This window comes from Melospiza georgiana, chromosome 2, assembly GCF_028018845.1.
Source record: "Melospiza georgiana isolate bMelGeo1 chromosome 2, bMelGeo1.pri, whole genome shotgun sequence".
Taxonomy (NCBI): domain Eukaryota; kingdom Metazoa; phylum Chordata; class Aves; order Passeriformes; family Passerellidae; genus Melospiza; species Melospiza georgiana.
In genome coordinates this window covers 42645337-42664302 of record NC_080431.1, presented here as the reverse complement: position 1 = coordinate 42664302, position 18966 = coordinate 42645337, and the positions used below count along the sequence as shown (strand labels likewise).

Genomic DNA, 18966 nt, shown 5'->3' with positions numbered 1-18966 from the left:
TTAAGGCTATTAAAAAGAAAGTCTGCAATCATTTCTTCACTTTGCAGAAATATTTATTTTCACCCACAGGACAGAGGTGTAGATATACATGATTTTAAAATTTGTTCTGCATTCATAGTCATAAAAAAAAGTAGCTTTAAAAATTCTTTACAGATTATTAAAATGTGTATTTAAAAAGTAAACAAAACCTGCTTCTAGCATTTATTTGCCCATAGGGAAAAATATGTAAATGCAATTACTTGTGCTTTCTTCGCAACTTTTACAGCCAGCTATTTTCGTAGCTTCTTTTTCTTTTTCTCTGGTTCCTCCTTGCTGCTTGCCTCTGCAGAGAGACTTGCACGTGTATCATTTCCTAATATCTACAGTAAGAAAAAAAGAGAAGTCAGAACATTTTTATTCAATTTTTGCTATCGCAGTAAAACTTTACTTGTACAGACCTTTTACAAACACTGTGTCAACATCAGAAACTTCTGAATAGACAATTATCTAAAAAGAGGGTCTACCATCTTAGAACAATCACAGGTAGAACACTCACCTGAAATAAAAGCTGAAAAAGGCAAAGAGAACCAACAGCCCCCTCCTGACAAAGCCAGCAGGTTGCTAGCACCCCAACCACCAGCTTGCATTAGCCTTACTGTGTGTCTGTTTTCAGTGTCCCTCACACTGGAGTCATGGCCTCAAAAGAAGCCCTTGACAGCTACAGTTGGTGAGCACAGGGCAGCTCAGCATGTGAATGCACAACAGAACACACGGGCCTCTCTGCCACAATTTTTACTGTCTAATCCCCACTTTTGAAATCAAAGGGATTCACCTCAACCCAGGCTGAAGGATGGAGAGATCAGAGCAGCCCTGCTGGCAAGGACGTGGGGGTGCGGTGGATGAAAGGCCTAACATGACCCAGCAATGTTCACTCACAGCCCGGAGAGCCAAACGTGTCCTGGGTGGCATCCAAAGCAGCGTGGGCAGCAGGGACAGGGAGGGGATTCTGACCCCATCTGCAGTGCTGCATGCAGCCCTGGGGGCCCAGCACAGGAAGGACATGGAAATGTGGGAGCAAGTCCACAGGAGGGCTGCAAAAATGATCAGAGTGCTGAATGAAGCAGCTCTCCTGTGAGGAAAGGCTGATAGAGTTGGGGTTGTTCAGCCTGGAGAAGAGATTCCAGGGAGACCTTTGAGCAGCTTTCCAGGACCTGCAAGGGGAGCCTGCAAGAAGGCTGAAAAGGCACTTTTCACATGGGCATCATCCAGTGACAGGAAAGGGGGGCATGGCTTGAAAGAGTGGGTTAGTTTTAGGAAGAAATGGTTTATTCTGAATGATGAGGCACTAGAACAGGTTTCACAGAGAAGATGTGGAACACTTCCATCCCTGGAAGTGTTCAAGGCCAGGTTGGATGGGGTTTTGAGCAACTGTTGTCATGAAAGGTGTCCCTGCCTCTGGCAGGGGAATTGGAACTAGATGACTCTTAAAGGTCCTTGCAACCCAAACCATTCTATGGTTCAAGCTCACATAACAGCTTGAAGATCAGAATATATTTACATGTGTTTGGAACATGATATATTTACGTGATTTCTCAAGGAAAAAGGTAATCATGTTTGACTGTATATAAACAGAAAGAAGCTCTTGCTTATTTTGGGTTCTCTTTTTCCTCTGTGATAAGGGATACTCAATTGATGCAACCATCTGTTTACCAAGAAAGTTACATGTTCCTTACTCTAAGAGCATGATTTTGTCATGTCATGCAAAATACTTATTAGGCCTAAAGTGTGAGAGCAAGTGAAACTCCCTGTGTCCCAAATGCACAAAGAAGCTAGAACTGAAATGTTTTGAGACTAGATACAGTTATTAGGACATTAGAGTTCTTAAAATATTATCAAGAGAGAACTTTTATATTGTTGGAGTTGTAAGACAGCATTGCCATGGACACCTGGCAATTATACAGAGCTGAGCCACCCATCACATTTACTTCAGTTACACTGTCGTTCACTGGAGTAAAAAGAACATCCTATTGAATTTTGGCAGATTTTCAGAGGGACATTTGATTACAGAACTGCAAAATGCAATACATTACTGCAGCAAATCATCATAATTCCCAACAGTGGAAATATCCTGGTGGGCCCAGAATAGAAGGCTTAATTTAGAGGGCTTTATTCTTTTCAACAGCCAGTGAAGGCAGACTTGTGTTTTATTGAGAGTGGATATGAAGCAATCATATGAAGCAAACAAGCCGCTGCTAAATTATGTTTTTTCTTCTGGGTTAAATTTCAATTTTACCAAGATGATTTTTTAACATTACTGAAGGATAATATGGTAAGAATTTTGTATCTTACCTTGGGTTCTACCAAGACCATCCTCATTTTCTGATGTTGGATGTTGGAATCATCTAACATGATGTTCACTTTAACTTTATCAAACATATGTAATGTTGTGTCTTCCACGGTAAGTGATGGCACCTGAAAGTTCAAATTTTGTGTAAATACTCACCATTTGCAACAGCTTATGTTTCTATACAAATAAATACCTTTGTATGAAAATAGCACTGTTACATGTAAATAAAATAAACCAAAAATTACTACAGTGAATATTCAGTCTTGTAATATGTGATACATGCATTTTCTGCAGTAACTAATCAGATAATGAGATGTCAGTACGATCTATTACAGAAACAAATTCGTATCAGAACCTACGTATTTAGACTTACAAAGACTAAGTGGCATTCATTACTACAAGAGATTAATGAACTTGCATTTAGAAAAGCTCCTCTTACCCTTCTAGATCCAACTAGAATAGTTTAGTCATTCTGCTTGCTTACCTAATAAAAAATAAGGTGTTTAAGAACAAACCTTAAGAATAATAGTAAGAACATACCTCACTGTTGTACTCCAGTTTTGGTGTTGGTTTATCTTTTTCTTCAAAGAAGACTGTTCCTTCTAACCCATACTTGGGAATCAGAACCACAACTGCATTTTTTCTTACAAATAATATATATGCATCTTCATTTACTACTCCCTTGGTTTTGAAGAACAGCTGTAACAAAAGCAGAACACACAATAAGGAAAAAAAGCACTAGAACATTCCTTCTTAATTACAGAAAAATAAAACATTCAAATACACATCTATACTTAGTGATACTTACACAGCATATCCTGAAAGCAGATTTTAAAAAATCTCATAAACCTCATAACTCATAATTACTGTAGAATTAACCAGTCATATTTATAAAAGCACAAAACTAAAAGAATCTTCAAGATGCCATTCTGAGTTTTTCAGAATGACCACAATAATGTTTTAAGCTTTTTGTCAGAAGCATCCCTCAGCCTTTATAATTTCTGTACTCTTGCTTGGTTTTGCTCTTGCAGTGTCCATAGTTCAACACATCATCTCAGAACTACTTACCTGTGTATGGAATGCCACAGAGGCTCTTTGTGCATATTGTGCCATTTTATGTCGGTAATTGAGATTTTTACACATCTCTGCCAGTTTGTGTTTATCTGTGAGCTCTGGGTAAGTACTGTCTGCTCCTATGGCCACTGCCAGAAGCCGGTGCACTATGATATCAGCATACCTGCAAAGATGAGGTTAAAATCATCAGTGACATAGTAAGACACAGTTTTTCAAAATTAATAAAAAAAGTTTCTGAACATACGTTTGTTGTTGTGAATATTACAGATTTAAGTTTTTCTAATAATGACCATCTGCTGGCAACTCCCTTTATTAATTCAGCATCCATCTCTCTGCTGATGCACTGCAGCCAGAATACTGTTATAATGTTTGCTAAGATAAATTTTCATTGTGCCAGAAAAAGAAATGAAGTTGTATTTTTAGACTAAAGAATGATCTTTCACCATGGCTTTTTAAGCCAATCCTTCTTCCCTTTCCCATCAAATGAGACAAATTTAGTGTAGAGTCGTTTTTCAGTGCCATAGATCTGCAAAGCATAATCACATCTGAACTTCTTCTTATGTAACTTATTAGAATTTCAGCGGGAACATTTTAATACATCTGGTACTTCAGTGAGGAACTTTTTAATATATCTGGTAAGAACTAAAATTTACCATTTGGACTTCTAGAAGTTCTACAAATTATCCATAAAAATGCATAGGAATTTTAATCCATGTCCAAGAGATTTCACTTTAAATGTTTCTAAGGAGCACAATAACAGTTATTTTCTTCAAAACTCAGTGACTTCTTGGTCAGATGAAAAGCTAACATACTTTTCCAAGAAGTATTATTCCACTGCATGCAACAGCTGCCAATAACAAGTTCCCAGTTACCAGTGTTTTCATATGGAAAATTCAGTCTCCTAAAAATTTAAACACAGTTTCTAACTCAAAAATGACTGAGCAAACTCCACCTCAGTCTCTGGCTGAGATTACTGCTGACTGATGCCAGACATGCATTAGAGATATATTCCTATTGTATATTTTTATAATGTTACTAAACCCTAGGAGTTGTGGGCAGTAAACCTGGGAGTGTACAGGAAGATGGACTCCCACGTAAGCCACTGCTGTTTCAACTAAAATCTCATGCTGAATAAAATTTTTTTTTAAATGCACACCACCACCATTTCTTCACAAATAAAACATTTCTTTTCTCTGAAGCTTTTGTAAAATACAAGTACCTTCTAATAGGTGAGGTAAAGTGAGTATAAATAGGTGAGGCTAAACCATAGTGATGAAAATCATTATCCATTCCAGAGCAGAAATAAACAGCTTGCATCATGCAGCGAGTGGTCAAAATTCGCAGCAGTGTGTTTAGGTAGGGGAATGTAGGAGATTCAGCTTTGTCTAATGATTCAGCTAAAGCTTTTGCTGAATCTGTCTTAATTTCCAAATTCTGAAAGAGAAAAAAAGAAAAAAAACAGGTCAAGCATTACTAGCAAATATTATGAATATAAGCAGAAATGTAACAGCCACATCTAGGATAATCTTAGCAACTGGCACAGGTATAGCACCTCATAACAGGATGGAATGCTACTACCACAAAAGCAAACAAACAAAATCCATCCAAGCACAGTTCCTACCCTTATTATTACTAGTGTATTATGCAAAAAATGAAATGCTGAGTCAGTAGCCTAGAATTCAGAAATTCTAAACTAAGAAATACTTTATGCCAATATTAACAATATACCTTTGGTTTGATTTTTCTATCCCTTTATTAAATCAGAAAGAATGTAAAAAAAAACCCACGAGTTTATGCCACACAAAGTTCTCACCCAAGCACAAGGTAAGTAATTGACTTTATGGTATTTCCTGTGCAAAATTATTATAATGTATGCTTGGAAAAGTGAACTGTAAAACCAGTACTGTGTATGACATTTTTTTCCTGTTTGCAAGTGCTCTCTGATAAAAATTCAGGTAGTGTGAACATAATGCATTTTTAACTTCCAGAAACACAAAGGTAAATTTCATCACATGATCAGTTGAATGCTCTTTCTGTCACATACAGCACTGACAATAAAGTATGATCCAGAGATCAAAGGATGCCTGTATTATGGTAAGATAATTGAATTTTCATTAAAAAAGTATAAATAAAGCATATTAATACCTAATTGTGATGGCTGCGTCAAAAGCAGTAAAAAAGCCACTTTGGTTTATTTGAAAGAATGTTTACCTATGCAAAGAAATTTAGCTTTCCAAATTAAACAGTACTTAAAAAGTAATTTTCAGAATTAAATAATTTCAAATTAAATCATTATCATTATTCCAGTTTTGCAGCAGTGGAAAATTAAATGGGCTAGGTTTAGGCTTGTCTATTGTCACACTGAGAGAATCTGGAAGTTTCTCTCTAGACCTTAAGAAAAAAAAAGAGAGTGGGAAAGAACTGAAGGGAAAGAAAATCTGAACGTATATCACAGTAACTACAAAATTACAAGTTAACTCAAATAAAAGATCCCAAAACCGAAAAACTAAGTTTCTCTGTTCAGACTCCTTAATTAAATTAGACTTGTTTCAGGCAAAATAAACCTCTAGATGATCTATGGAAAAGATGGAAACTCTAAACACATTTTCTTACTTCCTGACTTTAAGAGAAACGTTATTTGCTGTGACTGATCAATTTTTAAGTACATCAATAATGTATGTGATCAAAAGCCAAAAACCATCTCAAAAATCACATGTGACTTGGCAAGGAGAAATATTCACTGCTCACAAGTGCTACAATGTAAGACTTAAGAGAGTGGTATGTTTTCTTTACCTAAGAAAGGTTTTAAAAAGCACAAGATTCTTCCTTTCACCTAGAGGTACAATTATCCTGCTACAAATACCAGGGATTTCAAAGTGTAGCTGGTGCACTTTTAAAATACTGCTTTCCAGTCCTTATTCCTAGGTAAGTGGCTAACCAGAGATAAAATACAGCTTTTCATAATTAATTCACTTAATTAGCATGGTAAAAACTTGCCTTGGACTTTGCAGCCTTTACAAGGATGTCGTAATTTGATGGGGGAGGAGCAGGATGTTTCCGGAGCAAGGCAAACTCTGGGAACTCATCATAAATTTTTTGTGCTACAGAAATATTGGCAAGCAACATGAACTCTTCAACCATGGAATTTGTCTCTCTATCAAGATAAATACATTATATTGTTAGAAAAGCATTAGACATTTACTTTGAGTGCCTAATGAAGAAACATTCCACCATCCTAATGATGTTATATAATATTAACTGGTGGTTTTGAACATTTATACAAGTAGGCAAGCAATTTTAAGATTAAAAACAATGCTTATAAGTTCCAAATACTAAGTCAGAAGAAAAAAAATCCTGAAATATTCTAAAACAATAAAATCGAGAAAAATGCTCATTAAAATACCTGGAAAAAACAGATAAACCTCTTGACTTCTTCCTACCAATTTCACATATGAATCATACAGTTCAAGAGTCGCTAAATAAATACTGCAGTAAAAGAGAGAAATTCTCTCACTGAGGATCAGCTTGACTAAAGAGGTTGTGGATGCTCTATCATTGGAAGTATTCAAGCACAGGTTGGGTGGGGCTATAAGCAACCTCATCTAGTGGGAAGTATCTGGGCCCATGGCAGGGGGGTTGGAACTAGGTAGGCTTCCAAGGTCCCTTCCACTTCAAACCATCCTCTAATTCTATGACCGTCCTTCACTATTACAGGAACTTTGTACCTGTAATACCATTAACTAAATATTGCTACTTAAACACGTCTTTAATTCCATCCCTACCCTGAATTAACTAACAAATAAAATGCATACTTAAGCTCCTTAGTCTGCAGATCAATAGGATCATGAGTTTCACTGTCCATGTGGAAACGAACTTCTGGTGATGCAAGTGTCAAGGCGCTGCAACATAGTAAGTGGTATTAAAAATTACAGTAAGACAGACACAGCAGCTGAGCTGCAAACCTGTAACATCATCTGGGGTTACTATGACACTATAATTTAAAATTGGGAGAAATGAAAAATAAAATTAATATTTTAAATAAAATTTACAAGAAATGTCATCGAATACACACCATAGAATCTTCTAACATTTCAAATGCTACCCTCTAGCTGTGCTTTTATGACTCTGTGAGATCCATATTGATTGATCTTGTGAAGAAAAAGCTAATATCCCAAATTTATCTATTTTGGGAAATATAGATAAGAATTTTTATGCAAATCAAAATGGAAAAATACTTCTTTCTCACAAGTTTTCACCAGAAAAATGGACACAGAACCATAATAAATTTTGACAGCAAGAACAGTCAGACAAAAAAGGTGGGGGAAAAGGTAACAGGTACACTGCCTAGCTTACCCTTTATCAATTCTTTTCTTCTTCAGGATTTTTGCTAATTTGTTGAGTCCACGTAAGCTGGTAGTAATATCATCATTCATAGTTGCTGAATCGATTCTCATCTGTGCTTCAGCATATGTAAGAGAAGCCTTGAAGAGGTTAAAGAAACAAGACGTCATGACACATAATTGAACACACTAAAAAAAACCCCACAGTTCTTTCTGTCTTGCAGAACATGCAGCTTGCTGTCATAACTTGGTTCACAATAATACAAAGCTTTACAGTCAATACCCAAATGCTGGTTATTCACAAAGAATTATGGACAAATGAAGACAGATCTATGCAAGATATTAAGATACACCAAGCATTTGCCATGGGTTTGTTTTTGGGTTTTTTGCTGATCATATGTGTTTTATACATTGGAAGTCTAATTTTTAGAAATGTATGGAACATCTTGAACATCCACAGAATCCACTGAATTTAACTGATTAGTTGGTACTTATCAGCCGTGTCCTATATGCATCATACACATAGTAACTGCACACATAAACACCTCAGCCTTAGAGGCTGAGAAGAACACTGAAGAATCAAACATTTTCTTCATTTTTAGTATTTCAATACCATTTTCTAATTCTAAATCGGTATTATGAAGTCTGCTGATAATTTTTTTTATAATACAGTGTACAGCTTTTTAGTTCAGAATTATACTAGTATTTACGTGACTTACCTTGGAATTTATAACACTCTTTGTAAATCTGGTTTTCAGAATTTCAGCCTTATGATTCATTTCCCATATGCATGAAAATGCAAGCCTATGAGAGAAAGAGACAGGGAGGGGAAAATCTGTTAAAATCCCTACATAAACAGTAGTTTCTTGCCAGGATCAAAGTATGGATCATACACATATACCTGTCCACATTAGATCTCAGAGAGCACAAGTTGGAACTAAGTAGCTCTGGAACCATATCAATTCTCTGCAAAGTAAAGAATAAAATAAGTTAGTATTTTAACTTCCTGATTTTTGATGTAAAAAAAGTGTAGAGATATTTTTTCTTTGGCCAAAAAAGCTCAGAATACTGAAAGAAAAGTAAGCTACTTTAAGAAAATTCATTCCAAGATTTATTTTAGTTATCATCTTTTTAGTACCAGTGATTTCGGAAAAGAAATCATGGTCTGGAAGAAATAACCAGGACTAAATCTACAAAATCAGTGTTAGTGAATGCAAATCATAGGAACCTTCAGAGATTTAGCAAAAAAAAAACAAAAAAAACCAGTGGAAAAGGCAAAACCAGGCCACTTCTTCATTTCAGACTGGACTTATAACAGTATTCCAATTTCAGAACCACATGCTAATATGCTTCAAACCAGAGTTGAATGGGATATTGTCCAGATAGTGGTTTTTAAAAGATAAAACAGAAAATAAAATTGTCTTAGACAAATTGTCTACTGGTTTTTTTTCTCCTTAGTTCGGAGAGAATGTCTCCATTCCCAAGAATTAAAAGAGGAAAGCAATGAAAATCCAACCACTTAATCAAGCAAGAAGCTGTAGAAAAGAATTACTTTTTCACAGAGATACACTGTTGTTCCTCTTTTTACTGACTCCTCATCCAAAGCATTTCCTGGGCGAATAAAATGACTGACATCTGCAATATGTACACCGACCTAGAAAACAAGCATCACATTATGCACCTCATGAAAGAGAAACAGTTTTCAGAGTGAAACTTTCCCACATTTTTACAAACCAATATATCCATTCCCAGTTCCTTTCAGCAGCTCCCATATTTTGTAATAAGACAGTTTAAACCTATCATACTGATATTAAAAAAGTGAACTGTTGCAGCAATTATTCAACAAAAAGGATAACCTCTTCCATGTTCTTCAAGACTCAATGGAAATTTGTGTTTGCTTTTCTGTTTGCTGGACTTTCTAGTCTGGCACAGCCTACTATTACAATTCCAATTAATTTCTAAAGAAGACAATCTGAGTGAACCACATATAAGGGAGTAGAGAGGTGGTGTTAAGCCTGTAGCTTTCAACTGCCTTTTTAAAATAAAATAGTAACTCCACAGGCATTACAGCAGTAACTGAGCTTTTTCTTTTTTCATAGTTCCTTATCCAAGCTGTAAATATCCTTGTTTATAATACTTAGCTAAAGCAGTAAATAAATTTTATGCTAAATTCTCATGCCAAATGAGGATAAAGCAGAGTGAATTTAGAAGACACTAAATTCCCACTTTTGACACTGATCTGATGCAAATCAACTCCCTTTTTTTATTACCACCCTGCAGCTGTGCAAACATCATTAATTTATTTATAACAGATCTGGAGCTTTGCACATGTCATTTACCACGACTGCACTGTTTGTAAAATAAAGGAAGAAGTAAGTAAATAAATTACTAGATTGATACAATACCTCTAGATTTCCATTTCCTATTTCTCTACAATGTAATGCATCGTCAATATCTGTACAACCAGGAGGATCAACACTACAAACAGTCAGATGCCTTAAGTCCTCCCTGTGTTTCATATCCTGAAATTTAAAATAAACAAAAAGTTGTTTTCAAGAACATCTTCCAAGTAAAAATGATCATTTGAGAAAGGCACATTATGTCAGACTTTCCCCAGCAACCAAGTATTTTCAGAATGTTTACTTTTTTTTCGGCAGTTTGTTTGTTTTATGACAAGATCAAAACAGATATGCAGAAACTATAATGATAGAAAAAACAACACAGAAGATTAAGTACTAATATTTTTTTTTGTTTTACAGAAATGAGGAAGAGAATCAGAACACAACCATAGTTTCATCGCAATCTCAGAATTAGCAGGGTGAGGAATTGAGATTTTTTGAAGTGAAATTTTGACTGATGTCCAGCTGAATGACTTGTCTTGGATATAACTGCTCCTAAGTCTAGCTTTCTAAGGCTCAGATGTCTAGATAATTGAAAGCAACTGCACACCTTGGAAGTATCTATCTTTGCAAAATAGCTATCTCTCTCCTTTGCAAAAAAAACTTCTTTTATCTTTATATTCTTTAACAAAACCTGTGGTATCATCTTTATCTTAAAATATTTATCCCCAACAAATGCAGTTTTAGCCAAAATGCAAAAACTTGGAAGAGGTCTTTCTTCCACAGGAAATCCAGCTGAAAGCTCCCACTAAGACAGAACAGTCCTGGACAACATTTCTCATCTATTTCTGGGATATTCAGGAACCGCCACAGTTTGCATTGAAGGGGAAGGCACATTAATTACTACAATAATTTACAAATTATTACCTCTTCTGTAATGCTCCATGGCATTTTTGGTAGGAAACTAAGGACAGCCTGGGAAAAAGCCTGGTGAGGGACATCATGTTCAAGCAGGAGAACTTCTGTCTCTGTCTCTTTATCTCCAGCATTTCCCAAATTCTTTACAAAATGACCCTGAGAAATAATACAGGTACATACACACACACACATATCAAGCAATAACATTTGTCCAAAAGTATTTAAGAACATTAACGCTTATTCTTGTATTAAACTACACAGTAGAAGCAATTTAACTTTCTCATCTTTAAGAGAAATCCAATTTTAAACACTTATTTAATGTAGTAAATCTGAACAGAGTCCATCCAGACTTTTTTCTTAGAATGGGTCTAAATTCTCCACAATTAAGACTCCAAAACTTATAAACGTGAAATCATTTTTGCAGGAAGGAAAACCACTGCTGCAAAAGCAGCAGAACTAATACACTCTCATTTATCTATGGGTTTGCCTTGTGCCACACATCTCACACCCTAATACCACATCAGCTCTGCCTTCTCCCTCACTTCTCTGCAGTAATGCTGTCTTTGTCTTAATGCTTCTTCCATATACCCCATGTTCCCTTCATTTCTCTAAACTAGTGGGAGACACCTGTGCACTGCTTCAATACAAGCTCTGCATTCCCACAGGAGCCACTGGCAGACTCTTCAAAACCTGGCTACTGTTCAATACAAATGGAAGGCAATGTCCTCAGGTTCTCATACAGGCTCTATTCTTTATGCTGAACTTTTAACTAACTGTTTTTACCCTACTGGCAATTTGATTGCATTGGGTGCATTTGTCAAATATCTGCTAGTGCAGTGATTGGTATGTGTGAATGAGCAAAATTAGAGCAAAATATTTGCACTTCTAGGAACCCAGACTAAAGTCCCTGGTTAATCTATATAAAGGACGTTAAGTAGCACATATATGTTCACTGCAGAACTGGATGAGTAAAGTTTTTAAGTATGACAACCCCATAGCTGGTTTTAAGTGCAAATTAAATCATTTAGGGACTTCCTTAATTTGCACCATCAAATGGCACTCAAAGAATTTAAATCTCATCTCAACACTGTTTGCAGTTACTCAGAGTTGCAGATAAATATTTTATGTAAGAAATACAAAAAAACAAGTAGTTAAAAGTTCAGAAGAAAATGCCTAAACTTACGTTAGGATACCTGGAATTCCTGGGCCAACCATCAATAGCAACAATTATCCTTTGCCCTTCCAATGTATCTGCTTGTCTGGTTTCTATTCGAATGCGAGGAATTCTGCGATCAGCTGGTGTAAACAAATGGCGCCTTGCCTATGAACAAGCAGAAAAAGGAACAATTGATTTCCAAATAAAGAAGAAAAACCAACCCTGCACTTGGAGTGAGTGGATCATTTCCTCACCTCTTTGATCTGTGACTTGGAAAGCATCCCACAATACGGCCGCCAGTTGCGTTTTATAATGCCCACGACTCTCCCCGTAGGCCTCAGCATGTCCTTGCTAACGGAAGCCTTCAGCTGGTGGAACACAGGTTAAAAATACAAAACTGTCTGAACTCATGTTCCACTACAGTAGGTAACTTAAAACTTAGTAGCAACATTTTGTAAGCCATCATAAGGACATAAATTCTATTATGACTTTGTAAATAGAACTTCCTGTGCTTCCCTGTGCTTTGCATGACTTTTAACATTTTCAGTATTTTCAATGACATGACTGAAATCACATCATTGTGAATCAACGTGACTTAGCAGAGACAGTGGGAGAAGACAGTGTTCTGCAGCCTTTTTCTGCTGTTCTCCATTTTTCTGAAAGGATGTCCATTAAGAAAATCTAAAAAACTAATATTTTCCATGTTATGTTACAATATATTATTTTAATTTCTTGGAGTTCTTTCACACTACCTAAAAATTCTCTACATAATTATTAAAAATATTCCTATGAAATTCAGTGGAAAGATAATAAGTGGATTTTAAAAGAAATTATCTTCTTGTACAGGGCACACATGCATGAGCAGGCCTGCACATTATGTGGAATGACTGCAAGACCCAAAATTATTTTACAACAGGTTCCAAATGTATGTATTGCCTATAAAAGGTGACTGTCAGCATGACACAACACCTACTTCTAACAAATCTTAATCTGCATATCAGTAAGTAATGATTTACATTATTACATGACTACCACTCAGTAACTTTTGGATTCATTACACTTAATAAAGTAATGTGGGAATTTCTAGCAGAGACTAATTGAAAAAGACCCATTTTATTCACCATCATGTATTTAACATAACTGTTTCATGATTTCTGTGTTCACATTTTATAAAGAGGATATATAAAGCTAAAGGCTAACACTGTCAGGGTACCACAGATTTCAACTCTTCCATAACACCACGGTTAAGAAAAATTATTTCTTTCATACAATGTTTTCTTTCTCCTCTTCATTTTCAATGTTCTCTTCATTCTGGCCATCATCCTGCAGAACCACTGAGGATGGTGCCACCCATTCATCTTTTGCCAACAGCTCCACGGCTACAACATCTTCATGTATTGCTCGGTTTAAATGTTTCAGGCCCTGTACAATTATCTGGATTTTTTTAGAAAACAAAATGAAAATGCAAAAATTCATGATGATGAAAACAGAAGATCCAAATCTAGAGCAGAGTAACAGAAGAGTAAACATGTATGACAGGCTTTACATTCCAAAGAACATTTTAAAGCATGGTTGTGATGCATTTTTTTCCTCTGCCAAGATTTCTTACAGTACAGATGATCTTATTTCAAGATTCCAACTGCTTCTATAAGAAATTTGTTTTCCCCATGGTTTTGTTGGTTTTTTTAAAATCTTTTTATTAATTCAGACAATCATATTTTTGCAGGATAGGGGATTTCACATACTACTGAGGAAGAGGAATACAAGAGATACAAATACCTCCAGCTGCCACAAATAGGGAGGGAGGAGACAACTGCCACTGCTTGGAAACAGTGTCTGTACCACTGCACCAACTGAGAATCCAGCGGGCAGACAGATGGTTTAACTGCTGGGTGGGAAACAGCCCATCTTCCCTCACCAGGCAGGAAAATACCAATTACTTTATCAAACTGTAATTTTAAATACATTATTCTTTTTTCCAAAAAGAGCACAGTCAGCATGTCAGCAGTCTACATCCATACAAATAAAAATATAAATATCGGCACAAACATCAGAAAAAAACCCAGAAAGGTAAAAAATTACTAATACGCTCCATTTTAACATATGCCACCATGAAATAATTAAATTTGAAGTCATTACTAAGGCCAGTTAAAGTTTACTGCATGGAGGTAAAATTAAAACTCACCTCTTTGTTTTCTTCAGCATCTCCATGAACCCAAACAGTAGCTTCAAGATAATTCTCCCTGTTTGCCCTGTAAGTTCCTTGGAGGTAAATACCAGATTTTATTCCTTGCTGCAATTTGCTAAGAGGAATATGTTCTGGGAATATTATTTTTCCACCTTCTATTTCTTTCTTTAGGAAAAAAGAAAAAGAGGAGAGGATATTTTCAGTATTTTTTATTCATGGTAATTTCAATACTGAGCTCTGGAACACAACACACTCAAGCTAACAAACTCCCTAATTGTAAATGTGTGTAGGTATGAATATGCACAACAATAAAAAACTATTATTAAGCAGTACTTTTTCTAATGAAGCATCAAAAGCATAAAATGTGGCAATTCTAGGAACTTTTCTTGTTTTCCTGCAGTTACTTAAAAACATGCTGCTCAATTCTGATGAGTCTTGATTCTGATAAACACAAAGCACAAGGAAGAGGATGTAGCTTGTATTTGAGCTGCAGCCTGCATTTAGGTCAACTTAACTAATAATCAAATTAAAAATGCTTTTGATCAGTAACTTGCTTAACATAGATTTTCCAGCAGACGCAAAACAAATATCTAAGCAGTTTGCAATATATTTTGTTTTCATTTTGTTGTTTCTGTTATTATTCTCATCTTCACAACAGTTATCTAAAGCAACTGGCTTCTTAAAGATAACAAGATACATACTAACAGGCATATAAGCAGAACTGAAAATGGCTACAATATTTCCTTTTTACTTTTCAGTTGTCAAAAAGTTAAATTGCCAAAATGATAATAAAGTTCAAACTCCTTGTATTCTAAACTGATGCCAGTACTCTGACATACAGTAAGTAATATTATACTACAAGCCATTTGTGATCAATTTATTTTAGAAAAAGAAAATAAAAACATACCCCTTCATCAGATACACAAGCAAGACGATCTACAAGCTCAGGATTAGCTGTCAAGCTTTTTATATACTCCTCACCTACAAAAGCACACATGTAAATATTTATGCAAGAGATGCATGGGATTTAGATATCAAGTGACTGTTCAGTTTATTTGAGCAATAAATTAAACATACATACTAGTTCACTTACATGTATAAGCAGTTATTCCTTCCTCCAGAGCTTTCTCTTTATTAATTCTGTCATTTGTTAGAAAGATAACTTGAATCTTTTCCTCATCCTCTATTTTCTTCAAGTGTTCATTGTACCATTTCACTGCTACCCGAATGGCTCTGTCATTGCGGTCATTAGCAGTTTCTCCCCGATTCTGCTCTATGTACGTCTCTCTAAATAAATTTTAAAAACAAAGGGGGATGTTTGACAAACCAAAACAAATCCCAGCATCCATCTATACTTGAAATTTTCAGACAAACAAGATCAAGGCTGTTACACCAAAAGCATCATTATTGTAGCCATTGCTATGTGTAACACTCATGAGGCCACTGAAGGGCCAGGAGTGGGTAAAGAAAACAGGAATGAAGTGTTAATTTCTAACACAACCTTCTCACAGACAACTGAAGAGGTTTGCATGCAAGCTGTAAGCTATGGATTCAAGATTCCTTGAACTATGATACTGCAGTATTGGAAACTAATTGTGAACACAAATAAAGGCAAATTAATTGCATCTCCATTTCTTAGAGCTTTCTGTAACTAACTTAATGGATTTTTGAATTCTGCTACAGACTAAGCTAACAATATTGGTAAACATTGGAATATGTCTAAAAGGGACACTAAAATGGAAAATCAGTACCTTATTACTTAAGATAACAGTGCTTATTATTCAATATTCTAACCCCCTTTACATAATATATATGGATTTATACCAACTATTTCCCAAAAGGATTCCTTAGAAATATATAGTTCTGTGACACCAGTGTAATTTTTCTTCCAGTCCACATGCTCCAGTTTTGTTTCCCATTTTCTTTCACTGGATACCAGCACAACTTTGTTACACTCCATTGCAGTCCTTACCTGTGATGCTCATTGGTGAAAGAATAGAAATGTTTTTCTTTGTTTTGAATCACGTCCCTAATCCGCTTGTACACTGGCGCACTCCGATTCCTGACTTCTTGCAGGACTGTCTGCAGCACAATGACATTCTTAATAACAGGATCTTCAAGGATATCAATCTGAGGAACAAAATGGAAATTAATCAAAATTGTTGTGTAATTCTATCCAATAACAGGACTCAAAATATTTCCTTGGCTAGTACATGAAAAGTACATTACACGAGTAATGAGTGACTCTCCTGCCTTTTTCCCTCACCACTGGGAAACAGGACAGTGTAGGAAGCTGCTTTCTCCTCCTTGTGGGGGAAAAAAAAAAGTCAAATAGGATTTTCCAGCCTCTTTGTGGCCTGAAGTGAAGATAAGGATTCTGATTTCCAACAAATTTGCCCCCAGTGTGTGCAGGATTCCAGACAAATGTAAGGCCGAGTGTACACTCCAAATTTTGCTTACCTAAAATGGGATCCTATAAAATTTACCCTTAGTAAACAAAATGCAACTATGCACAATCTGAGGGAAATCTGATGTAATTTACAGGCTGCCTGCCTCTGTGAGGAATGCAAGACATAAAATGGTACCCAATCACTCTTACACAGCTGAGGTGCTTATGGATGTGTAGGTTTGAGTTCTCCAGAAACAATCCCACTGTTAAACTGAAATTTTAACTTCCATGGAGTGAATCAATGGGCATTCTGCAAGCTGCTCTCTGCTTTTGAAAGACTTTTTTCTTTTTGAAGAATTTTGTTAAAATTTGCGGTACTTTTCTTTGCCAACTCCTGACATCAAGACAGAGAAATAAATATACACTAAAAATCCACGTAATCTGTTGGGGGAAAAAGATGGGAGCTAACTTCCTAACCTAAGCAAAAATCTGTGCAAACCCCCCTGCAAAATGAGATAGCCCTAAGGCTCTAGAGGGCACAGCTAAAAGAATAAAAAGCAATACCAGACCAAGATCCTGTGAATCTGATGTTTACACAACTTGAAAGATTTAGAGCCATATTCACAGGGGAAGAAATCCAGCATTATTATATGCATAAGCTGAAGCACCAGGCCAAGTCTTACAGGGGCAAAAGTGTTTCAGTTTCTAGGCAAAACCTTTCCCTACCCTTACCAAGGCTTCCTAATCCTCACCTCTACAGTTCACCTCAACACACCTTGGTACATTCTCAGAGCATTCTATGGGACTCACATACATATTTCACCAACAAGACATCAAGAAGTCCACTCGTGAGAGGCTGAAAACATCCCTTGACCTGCTGTTTTGTGACGAAAATCCTTAAAACTTTTGGGATCTCTGCTAAAACACACAAGTGTTGTTCCCCTCTCCAGAGTACTCCATGTTCGAATTTATGAATTAGTTACATCTCCAACGTGTACAGGGCTGCTCTATCTTCTACACAGGTATTCAAAAACAATGAAAGGAAAAAGTTAAAACATCAAGCTTGGGAATTCCTCCCAGCCTCAAGGTGTATTGTCTGCTCTGCTCAGACCCAGCTCTCTGCACAGCTATGGATGGGCTGCAGAGTGAAGTTGCTCCCGTGCTCCTAGAGTCCTACATGGGATGATTTCGCACGCTTTATTCATTACATGAAATCAACATCACAGTAAAAAGAACCTAAACCTACACCCTGAAAAGCAGAAGAGGCACTCAGAAAATATCAGCGACCACAGAAGATCCAAAAATTCAGTGACGACATGAAGGTGCCAACCGCTACTTGAGAGTCCACCAACTTTCTCTGCTTGAATTTTTATACCCATACCAGATCACAACGAACTAACCAAATAAAGAAATAAATAAATAGTGTTCTTTATCCCGACGATTCAGGCAGAAAAAAAACCCACAAAATCAAATCAAACAAAAGAACAACAAAAAAGAAAACCACAAAACGAAGGAAAAAAATCACACACATACTCCTCCCCGATGAAACTGGAACACAGCCTAAGACAGACCAGGTTCGCTGATGCTGCAGCCTTCTCCTCAGGAGCTGGCAGGGAAAGACAAGACTGCCCAGGGAGGCATCAAGCAGCCACAGGAAACACGGGAGGCGCCAGGCCTGCACCCACACGGGCGCTTACACCCACAGAGATTTAACAAGGCCGGTGCAGGAAGGCTGGAGCCTCCACATGGAGCCCGGTCGGGCCCAGAGGAAGGCAGCGGCGGGCCCTCCCCTACGCTGAGGCGGCCACACCACCCCTCCCTCCGTCCCGGAGGCGCTCACCTGGTGCAGGAGCAGGTTGGTGTCGGGCAGGAGGAAGTGCGGCCCGGGGCAGAGGCTGCTGGCGGGGCCGCTGGGCCGCGCCTCCAGCCCGGGCGCGCTCCCGGTGCCGGTGCCGGGCGGGGCGGGGGGGCAGAGGCGGCACGCGGCGGCGCCGCACGCGATGTCGTCGCGCAGGTAATGCTCGCGCACCACCTTCACCACCGCGCCCGCCCGCGTGCGCTTCACGAACGTCCGCGAGGTCAGCATGGCGCGCGCGCGGGGGCCGCGGGCGGCGCGCGGCCGGCGGGAAGCGGCGCGGGAAGCGGGAACGGCACGGGAAGCGGGGACGGCGCGGGAAGCGGGAACGGCGCGGGAAGCGGGGACGGCGCGGGAAGCGGGAACGGCGCGGGAAGCGGG

The 18966-nt window shown here is 37.5% G+C and overlaps 2 protein-coding genes across 2 annotated transcripts in view; one reads left to right on the top strand and one right to left on the bottom strand.

Moving 5' to 3' along the window:
- Positions 1-31: 31 nt before the first annotated feature.
- DIS3 (DIS3 homolog, exosome endoribonuclease and 3'-5' exoribonuclease) lies at positions 32-18831 on the bottom strand. Its single transcript, XM_058045114.1, has 21 exons — positions 18571-18831; positions 16314-16471; positions 15435-15628; positions 15249-15322; positions 14339-14506; positions 13423-13587; positions 12408-12521; positions 12181-12318; positions 11007-11153; positions 10146-10262; positions 9293-9394; positions 8642-8706; positions 8460-8544; positions 7754-7881; positions 7213-7299; positions 6398-6554; positions 4620-4834; positions 3395-3563; positions 2867-3025; positions 2329-2451; positions 32-359 (listed from the first exon to the last, which is right to left on the bottom strand). The coding sequence occupies exons 1-21, from the start codon at positions 18814-18816 to the stop codon at positions 270-272; spliced, it is 2901 nt and encodes a 966-aa protein (XP_057901097.1). The 5' UTR covers positions 18817-18831; the 3' UTR covers positions 32-269.
- PIBF1 (progesterone immunomodulatory binding factor 1) overlaps positions 18741-18966 on the top strand; it is a 105965-nt gene continuing 105739 nt past the window's right edge. The window contains exon 1 of the mRNA XM_058045116.1: positions 18741-18808. The gene's annotated coding sequence lies outside the window, so the exon portion shown is untranslated. The remainder of the gene's footprint in view (positions 18809-18966) is intronic.